Source organism: Rhipicephalus sanguineus, chromosome 9, assembly GCF_013339695.2.
Source record: "Rhipicephalus sanguineus isolate Rsan-2018 chromosome 9, BIME_Rsan_1.4, whole genome shotgun sequence".
NCBI lineage: Eukaryota > Metazoa > Arthropoda > Arachnida > Ixodida > Ixodidae > Rhipicephalus > Rhipicephalus sanguineus.
In genome coordinates this window covers 35,512,062-35,522,234 of record NC_051184.2, presented here as the reverse complement: position 1 = coordinate 35,522,234, position 10,173 = coordinate 35,512,062, and the positions used below count along the sequence as shown (strand labels likewise).

At 47.4% G+C, this 10,173-nt stretch overlaps 1 protein-coding gene across 1 annotated transcript in view; it reads left to right on the top strand.

Annotated features, from left to right (window-relative positions):
- The window catches only part of LOC119404109 (ubiquitin-conjugating enzyme E2 Z), a 6,281-nt gene extending 2,636 nt beyond the window's left edge, over positions 1 to 3,645 (top strand). Inside the window, exons 2-3 of the mRNA XM_037670710.2 lie at positions 1,505 to 1,866; positions 3,425 to 3,645. Coding sequence (XP_037526638.1) covers positions 1,505 to 1,866; positions 3,425 to 3,608 — 546 coding nt within the window. The 3' untranslated portion in view covers positions 3,609 to 3,645. The remainder of the gene's footprint in view (positions 1 to 1,504; positions 1,867 to 3,424) is intronic.
- The last annotated feature ends 6,528 nt before the right edge of the window (positions 3,646 to 10,173 follow it).

Below are 10,173 nucleotides of genomic sequence, written 5' to 3'. Positions count from 1 at the left end.
CGACTGCTGACGCAACGGTTTCGTTAAGGTTTTGTCAAACAACGAAAAAACGAGCCCTTAAGGGACCCTGCTACACTTTTCCAAGTAACCATCGAATGACTTCATTTAGGAAGTTCATTTCCTCACGAAGCGACCGCTGCAAAAAAATTTTTAGAATCCGTCAAGTACGAGCGAGTTACAGGGATCTGTCGCACGCTGTAATTGCTTCCTCTCATCTCTCGTCCCGACGAGCGCGATGGAAGCTAAGCAGGGAGGGATGGCACGGGGAAAAGAAGTTACGTCACGCGAGCCTCATAACCTTGAGCGCATTTAGAGCGCAGCTCCTGGGCGCCCGTTCCTGCGTTGAGCGGCGTCGCCGTCGCCGTCGGTGGCGTAACCGATAGACATGAAACCATAAAATAAGAACAAAATACCCAGGATCGAATGAGATTCGAGCCCGAACCCTCTGCGTGGCAGTCGAGTATTCTACCACAGAACAACGCTGGTTTCTTTTTTTCTTTATTGCAGGGCTTCAGCTGTCAACATTGACATGAAAGTACATCCTGTCTACAATCAGTTTAAAGCGCCAGCGTGGCTCTGTTTCATATGTTTCATATATGAAACAGAGCCGCGCTGGTGCTTGAAACTGATTTGCAAAAAGATCTTATGCAGGCGTCATGTCGGGCAAGGAATCGCGTTAACCTATGTAATATAGCGTGACAGAATAGTGAAATAACAAGCAGTCATCACACGATGCTAATTGCCCAACGAGTGTGTGGTTTAATGCTTCCCACCCACTGCAATGTGCTCGGCCACAATTCTTCATCGTCATCAGCCACATGCAGCGTCAACAAAGTGCGCATAATGCCTTACAGATGTCTAGCGGGTACCTCGCTTATCCGCAGAAAGACGAATAATGGCGTAGTGGGTGCTGTCCTACTTCACAAAAATTGATTTATGGCATAATTCGCATTAGGCAGTATCGTAATCGTCGGTGAATTTTTCTTCTTTTTTTCTTCGAACGCGCGGCTCACTTTTAGTGTGATCGCGTGCGCGCGCGCTCGGGCACGGGGCGGCCTCTCTTGGCGGTCGCTATAACCTTGCAGCTCACGAGGCTCACATCAGCCAATAGCCGTGAATTTGGGTATATGACGCTGTCCTTTGGGTATATGGCATCATTCGTAGAAAGAAGAGGGAACGATTTCTTCGACTGCGTAGCGCATAAAATACGGACACAAAAGATAGAGACGTACATAGAGACGAGTTATGCGTCTTTACCAACCTGCCCAACTTGCCGCACTTATCGGAACAATTTCTAGCTGATTTTGAAAATTAATTGTAAATTCCAGGCCGCGTGCTGTGCTACAATGTTTGGCTCGCGTGTTCTCACGAGTCTTGAGTACCGATCGGCAGCGTTTTCTGACCATGCTGAAAAAGTGCTGCAGGGCCCCTTTAAATTAAATTCTCATCCTTTCGTTTGTTTAAGTGACAGTGATAGCTGCGATTGGTGGCATCAAACTTTCAGGTGAGCCTCAACCCAAACTTCCACCTTGACGGCGAGGTGTGCCTCAGCATACTGGGCACGTGGCCTGGACCGGCCTGGACGCCCTCGCTGTCCATCGAGAGCGTGCTGGTGTCCATCCAGTCCGTCATGGCCGAGAACCCGTACTACAACCACCCGCAGTTCCGCGTCGAGCTGACGCCCGACGACGTGTGCCGCTACAACGACATCATCCAGCACGAGACCATCAGGGTGGCAGTGTGCGACGCCGTTCAAGCTTGCCTCGACGAAGAAGCCGCCGTCGAAGGCGTCGTCTCTTCGTGCGCGCCACTGCCAGCCGCCCTGAGGGAGGTGGTCTTCGAGACATTCGCCGAGTCGTACGACAGGTATGCGAATCGAAGTATGACAGCGTCTGTAGAAATACTGCGAATCACAGCGCACAAACTGGACAATGACGATATGGATGGATGGATGGATGGATGGATGGATGGATGGATGGATGGATGGATGGATGGATGGATGGATGGATGGATGGATGGATGGATGGATGGATGGATGGATGGAATGGAATACAACTATGTGTAATGGGTGGATGGTTGGATGGAATGAAACTGTGGAATGGGTGGATGGATGATTGGAATGGAATAAAATTATGTTGAATGGATGCATGTATGTACGGAGTGGAATGCCGGAAATGTAACTATATGGTAGGGATGGATGGATGGAATGAAACTGTGTGGAATGGGTGGATGGATGATTGGAATGGAATTATGTTGGATGGATCAATAGGAGGGTCTTTGGAATGAAACTATGTTAAATGGGAGGATGGATGGGTGGAATGGAATAAAACTACGTGGAATGGGTGGATGGATGGATGGAATGAAACTGCGTGGAATGGGTGGATAGATGAGTGGAATGTAATTATGTTGAATGGATAATAGGAGGATGGAATGGAAATATGTTGAATTGATGGATGGATGAGTGGAATGGAATACAACTATGTGGAATAGGTGGATGGTTGGATTGAATGAAACTGTGGAGGGGGTGGATGGATGATTGGAATGGAATAAAATTATGTTGAATGGATGCATGTATGTACGGAGTGGGAGGTATTCATGTGGGAGGTAGTGGCCAAGTACTACACCAGGGTGGCCAATCCTGCTCTGGTGAGGGAGTGCATTGCTGGCTGTGGTCGCCAGTGAGGCTGCACCCCAGGCCTTTTTTACACAATTCCATCATCACGCGGATTTTTTTTAAATCCGGTTGGGAATTGTCCGGCACCAGGATTCGAACCACGGACCTCTTGCATGCGAGGCTGATGCTTTACCACTACGCCATCGCTGCATCACATGTATGGAGTGGAATGCAGGAAATGTAACTATATGGTATGCATGGATGGATGGATGGATGGATGGATGGATGGATGGATGGATGGATGGATGGATGGATGGATGGATGGATGGATGGATGGATGGATGGATGGATGGATGGATGGATGGATGGATGGATGGACGGATGGGTGGGTGGGATGGGATGGGATGGGATGGGATCGGATGGAGCAAGCGGAATTATATGCAATGGAGGAAATGGAACTATACGTAAGAAATGGGTGGGATGGGTGGAATGAATGTAATGGATTAAATGAAATGGATGGCAACTAGTTGGTTACCCTGTATGGAGAAGAGAGCGGACGTAAAAAGCCGCGTACACTGAACAACCGTAAGTGGCAGTGCTCTTAGTCCGTCATGAAAACCCGTGGACCTCAGACATCTGAACAGCATGATTATTGCTCTCCGTGCCCAATTTCTTTGAAAGCAGTGGCCTTGAACCGTTTGTTCTAGGACATGAAATTTTCATTTTAAGTGTCCTTGTAAAAAAAATGAAAATAAACGCTGTTCTACTCTTTGAACAGTGCGTAGCTAACTGCATTCATTGACCTCACAGGTACGAAGCTGCTGTGAAGGCCCGCCTGGATATGACCGGATGTCTAATGAACGATCCGTTCGGCATCACAAGAGGTCGCTACGGCTACAAGACGCTGCTGCAGCGACTGCGGGACCTGAACGACAGGATCAAGCGGAGGAACGAAATTTCGCCCGGCAAGAACGATCAAGCCCCGGCTAAATAAACCCCGGTTCCGATAGGAAAGCGGAGCTCGCTTTAATGATGGAAGTGATGGGCTCGACACGTAACTGCGAAAAATCAGGTTAAGGTGGTTTGTTCAGTTTAATACCGTACCACATGAGCCAGGTTCAGCGACAGTAAAGACAAAAATCAATTACCACCGCGGTGTACAGGTTGAGTTGTCCGTACCGCCCCTGTGCCCTCCTGGGGCCAGGGGCGGCCCCAGGAGGGCACAGGGGTGCAGCCGTACCCCCAATATTTTCTCATGCCGCCCTCCCCCCCACCCCCTGGTGGTGCATATCGTGGTGCCTCCCCTGGTGAGGCCGTCTTTTAGGGCACAGAAAGCGAGTAGCACTGATAATTGGGCGAGTAGGTACGGACGCATGGCTTCAGAACGGCGTAACAAGGCAGACGAAAAGACGAATGATCACACGAACGGCGCTTGTGTTCAGTGGCGTACCAACTCGTTCGCGAGTGGGGGGGCTGGCGTCGCTCTCTCTCTCTCTCTCTCTCTCTCTCTCTATACCGCGACAACACAGCAGTGTTTAATAACATTTTGAAAACATTACCGTGAAGTTTGCAAAGTATACGCAAATTTAACCTGATAATCTGAGCATTGCATCAGCAAGCTTCCCAGTTTTAGTTTGGCGTTGTAGATACGATGAGTATAAAGAACCTGCTATGACTCTAGTGCCTTAAATTCTCACTTATTAAAGAAAACATGTGGCTGACAAAGCAAGGTACATCGCAGAAGTCTTCAGGATAAGCCGAGTGCCAAATTCTTTACTGTTAGAGCCCTCTAATATAAAGCCTTTCTTAAGAACAAGACCAAGTTCAGTCGATTAATACACCACATTGAGCTGATTGTGTATAGTTATGAGATCATAAATGCTACGAATTTATATACTGGGTGTCGTTCCTTGCCCTCCTACTTTTCCCAGCTTGGGTGGCGGGTGGACGGAAAAGCGGTGAAGTGGCCCTTTATTCTCCCCTCCGGTTCCTCCAAGTAAATAGCCTACGCAAATTATTTAAGCTCAAATATTCCTTTGAAAGAATGTGGGCGATTATAACGTTAAACTACCCGGCATTGTTTTCCTTCCGTAGAGGTCGTTAGCTGTTAATGATTGGTCGAAATTTTCTGGGTCATGCTCAAACCACCTGCTCGTAAAACGAGACAAGGAATGACGCGTGAGTGATACACCGCGTAATTACCACGTACGCATGATTGCGTAAAATAATAATAATGATGAACTATTTTCAATACGGCGTATTGTTTGTCATTGGTTGTTCCGTATTCGTCAAAAATGTTCAATGTGCCATAAACTCGCCTCCTTGGTACGCGACGTCACAAGTCTGCGAAAACTCGCGGCGTTAAAATGAAGTGTGCACAATAAGCAGCGCATTACTGTGCTGCTGAACAGTAACTCCTCTTTTTTTCGGAATAGCCAGACAGTGTCTCCTCTGAACGTAACTTAAGAAAGCTGCCCGCCAATCACATTGGCAGCGGCTGCTTATAGCAGCGGGCGAGATGGGTTAATATGTGTATAATAGATACTCATGACGGTTAGCGCAAACGGAGCACGGACGAAAGGAAGAAAAAACGACCGTGTCCCGTTTGCGCTAACCATCATGAGCATTTTCCAACTCGCCCAATTCGCTACCCTCATACGTATAATAGATTCTTTCAGTTGTAGTATAACGATGTTGAGCTGTTTTTGCGCGTGTACAACGCTCTGTGAACTCATCTTTGCTGACAAAAAGGTAGAGAGAGAAATAAACATTATTAGTAACAGACACAATCCTTTGCAGGTAGGCAGCCTTCTTAGTCCAGAAATCCGTGGACGCTGACCATCTCCCTGGTGAAGTATATCAAGTACCGGGGCAAACTTGCATGCTGGGCTTCTCAATGTGCTCGAGTCCACTGCCTTGTTACATGCCAGCACGATCGCTGCAGGCTACCATTTGATAAGCCAAGTGAAGCAGACTAATCGGAGACTAAAGTGGGAAGAGCTTGGGTGGGGGCTAGTTGGAACATACTGTAGAAAAAATGTTTTAGCGCTGCAAAGTTGAGGACGAAAAAACATGGACAACGCAGACGAAGCGCATCTAACTGAATTTATTGAAACAAGAAGGTCAAAAAGGAGAAGAAAAAAAGACGTAGCATACGAAAGAAAGGGCACTGCAGGCAAACCACGTGGGAATCTATTTTAGCTGTCCTGGCTAGCACAACTAAAATACTGGACACTTCTGCACACACATCAACTCACAGCAGCTTGAATATGGAGCAGTGGCGATGCTATTCGTTTTCAAAGAAAGAAACTCAATTTCCTGAAAAAGGAGAGCGTTTGATCGAGGTATAAAACGTTTACTTATTCCCGCCCGTATTTGCGTCGCCGGTTACTTAAATTTCAGGCCAGGCAGAACAAAATAAAATCATGACATATTGCTGTAATGTTATAGAGCCCCTGCTGAGCGATAGCCTCCTCTGCAATGCTCGAGCGCAAGACGAACAGGCGTGGAATAGGCAGCCCGCACCGCAGGTGGCCTACAGTGCGTGGTCAAGACACACGGAGGACAGTCATCACAGCAGAATCGTATGACAAATTTTATTACAAAATTACGTTATTGTTGCGGTCAACTAAAACTTTGCCTGACTCGTTAGTTTCCCAGTCTGCAGCCGGCAATTACCACTGTTGAAAGTGGGGGCCACTGCCTCCTAACTCAGGTGATGCGCGCTCGTCGCAAGATCTCGGAGGCCATGTTAATTATCCCAGTCTCATACAAAATTTTGCTGGAGCTGCAAGTATGGCGATTCTGTCAGTACGGGGATCACGGTTAGCGTATATATTGTACCTGGAATTCGCCCATTTATGGTTTCTTAATGGTTTTGCGAGTTCGCAAATTGACCATATTCTACTAGATTTCGCGCTATCCATGTAAGAGTATGCGCTTGTGCAGGGGCTAAATGCCTTGCCATGTTTCGAAAAAATATGATACTCCGAAAATGTGTAACCCGTAAGAAAAAGCGCCACAATGACGTTTGGAGCGAGAAGCGCGAGATATGACAAATCCATGTGCTACTCGTCGTCCGCGCTTTCGCCGAAGAATCTCCTCGCCACGGTAAATTTTGCAGGGAGCTCTATCATCCCGAGCGGTGCTGTGACTGCAGGTGCTAGTACGTTATTGATACCCGGTCGCATTATACTGTGCATTTTACAGCAGAAAACGCAGAGCAAGACACCAAGCAGGAGCCCCAACTAACAAATTAACTCTCATCTAACAACTCCTCCTTGTGTCTCTTCCTGTGGTTACTGCTGCAAACAGCGCGGTGGTGAGAAAAAGTCATCTATGCTGAATACCATCCACCCTTTCTCCTTTTTTTTTCTTTTTTTTTAACGCGTAGGAGTGTTTCTTTTTCTTGCAGCTATTGTTTCATACACCAGCTAAAAAGGAAAAAAATAATAAACGTAATTGGTGATCCCAATTAGTATGCAGAATACGGCTCTATGTCGTCTACACTGACCCCAGGGGCATAACCATAAATTTTTCCGGGGAAGGGGGGGGGGGGGAGGGTACAAGTATTTTTTACGTATGTTCTTGCGCGCGTTTGTATGTGTGTATATATGCACAATGCAAAATAGAATAATTTCTTGGGGGAGGGGTAAGAGGGGGAAGGGGGTATTAAACCCCTCAACCGCACCGCCCGCTTGGCTACGTCAGTGTAGAACGCCATAGTCTTGGCGTTATTATGGTAACTTCCGTAAGGGTGATGCGAATATCTCGCAATACCTCACCAGTACTTTTCACTGTAGACGAGAGCAGGCAACTTCGTTACCTCCCGCATAGATCTGAACGTTCATACGTTCCCGTCACTTCGCAAAATGAGCAACCTGTGCCGGTGGGAAACACTCAAGCCCCCCGCTACCGTCACCATCCGATTAACGAGGAACGTAAAAACAGCCTTCCTCAAGCTTCGTTCCTTCTCGAAACACTTGACGACGGCGCAAGCCTTTTATCTCTCAGAGAAAAGCCGATCACGACCAGAAAGAGCCCCCGGGGACTTAATTAGGTTAATAAAAGCGCTGTGCGTACGGCCGCCGCCCCCTTAAAGACTCAATCTGTAGATATATATAGCCAACGTGTGATAAGCCTATATGCTTAGACACGTGCCATGTCGTGTAACCGTAGGTTCGATCATGAAGCGTAGCTCTTCACGGGAGGTTGCTTTGGCACATGTAGGTGCTTCACGTGAAGAGTGTGGAGCCCGAGAACTAGGGCGTTTGCTTTATACGCTCTCATTTCGATCGTCTCGGGATGAATGAGCACAGAGTGGATCTCAAGGTCGACTCGTTTCCCGTTTCTTTCGGTACGGTAATTCGGCCATTGAATGTAACGAAGTCGGCCCGGTTCTTATAAATGGCCGTGATGAAACACTGCGGGTGTACTGAATTAGCGGCTAGGTACGAGCTAGTTGGCATAGTCACATATTGAATCCGGTGAGCGCACCAAGACAGGGACAGTGAAAACGACACGCAGAACTGCGGGTGTCATCCTATAACTTAAAAGCTAGTTATTTCGCTTTTTTTCTGTTTTGGCTGCCTATGTCTGGGAAGGATATATTTGCGAACAGGTTACTGAATTGTTAGTGGAGCTAACGTACAGCAGCGTAGCGAGAAAATTTTTCGGAAACGAGGGGGGTTAGAGGGAGAGGGGACTTTATACCAGCCTGACAAGGGGAACCTTGAGGCTTGAGGCCGACCTGAACTCGTCACACCGGCTCGCCGTGACGTCATTTATTATGACAACTTCTACACGTGTCTAGTCAATTACTTACCAGCCGGTACAGAAGATTAACATTGCGTCCTAAAAAAAGCCAAAGGCTGTAAGCCCGTGGAAAGTTCCGAGAACGTTTCATTGTGCTGAAACGACGGTTGCAATACGAGTGAACGTACCTTAATATTCGTGCTTCTTAGCGAAAAATAAGAAATGAAAGCCAGAAAAATATTAAGTCAACTGCAGTTTAAGATCCCAGAACTACCATATGATTATGAGAGACGCCGTAGAGGAGGGCTCCGGAAATTTCGACCACGTGGGGTTCCTTAACGCGCACCTAAATATAAGTACACGGGCTTCAAACATTTTCGCCTCCATCGAAAATGCAGCCGCCGCGGCCGGGATTCGATCCCGCTACCTTCGGGTCAGCAGTCGAGCGCCATAACCACAAGACCACCGTGGCAGGGCGGAAGTGCAAAGCTGGGTGGCCTTCTTTGGTTCTTTCTCTTTTTCTTTCTTTCCTTATCTCTTTCTTCCATTTTCTCTCTTGTCTCTGTTTTTTGTCTCAGTGTAAGTGTATTTCTTTCTTCCTATGTATATTTCTTTCTGCTTCTTTCTTTCTTCCTCTTTCTTTCTTCTCTCTCTCTCTATTTCTCGCTTCCTCTTTCTTTTTATATCTCTATTTCTATCTATATATTTCTCTCTCTTTCTTTGATTGTCTTTGACAAACAAGCTGGTGGCCTTACCTTCGTCAGGCTAACGCATTTCTATGTTTTGCAAGATATGTTGTATCACTGCTCCTTATTAAACACTCTTTGTTCAGTTTTGGGGTGGTAGTATAGTTTTATTGCATCTTGACCGTGCCACTCTTATATGCACAGGTTTACAAAGCAACTTCAACTGTTGCCTGTTTCGTTTTTAGTGGACCAGTGCGTGGTGAGTAGTGGGACTTGCACACTTTTTGTGGCACGTACCCCTTTACGATGGCGACAGTCTTCTGATAGGTCGCGCAGTGGCACATACCCGTTTGATGACGAGTTTTCGTCTTCATTTTTAGTGAACCAGTAGCGAGTGGCGGGATTTACCCAATTTCTGTGGCACATACCCGTTTATAATAAGCGTTGCCAAGGCAGCGAGCATGAAAGCCTCGACTAAGAACAGCTTCGTTATTAAAGACATTTACATCTTCCTGTGCTGCCATTTGCCGTTTTGGTAGGACTTAAGCAGGGGCCGGGACAAGCTGCTGGAATCGCCGGGACTAAAGCTTCGGAGATAGAGGCGTTTTCGCGACTTTTCCGCTAGGGGAAGAGCGCCGGCACCGCGGTATCGTGAAAAAGACTGATTTAATGTCGCCCATCGTCGTCATGTCTGCAACCAGCCCGTTTCTGATACGGCAAGTCTGATCTTCAACTTACCGAGGTTCTCGAGGTGACTTGTCATTTCACGCTTGCGACGTTTCACTGTTGCCTGGATATGAACGCGTGAGCGTCGTCGTTGAGCTGCTATAATGGGGGCGGGTACTGTCCAATTCCCGGCATGGATGAAGGTACGGTTATGAGGGGAGGATTGCGCAAGTGCGGCAGTGACGAAACGGAAGTAGTACTTCAGGTGCACGCGCACGCCAAGTTTCGCTTGCCCTCATGTTTTTCCCGATAGGGCAATAAGGGCGGGGTCCTGAAATTTTTAAATGTAAGAACGGCTCTTTCAGCACTTGTCGAATCGGCGTCAAAAAATCACTATTCGCACATAGATCGCGCACGATAAAGGTGAGTTCGTGTCATCCGATAACGTTATTT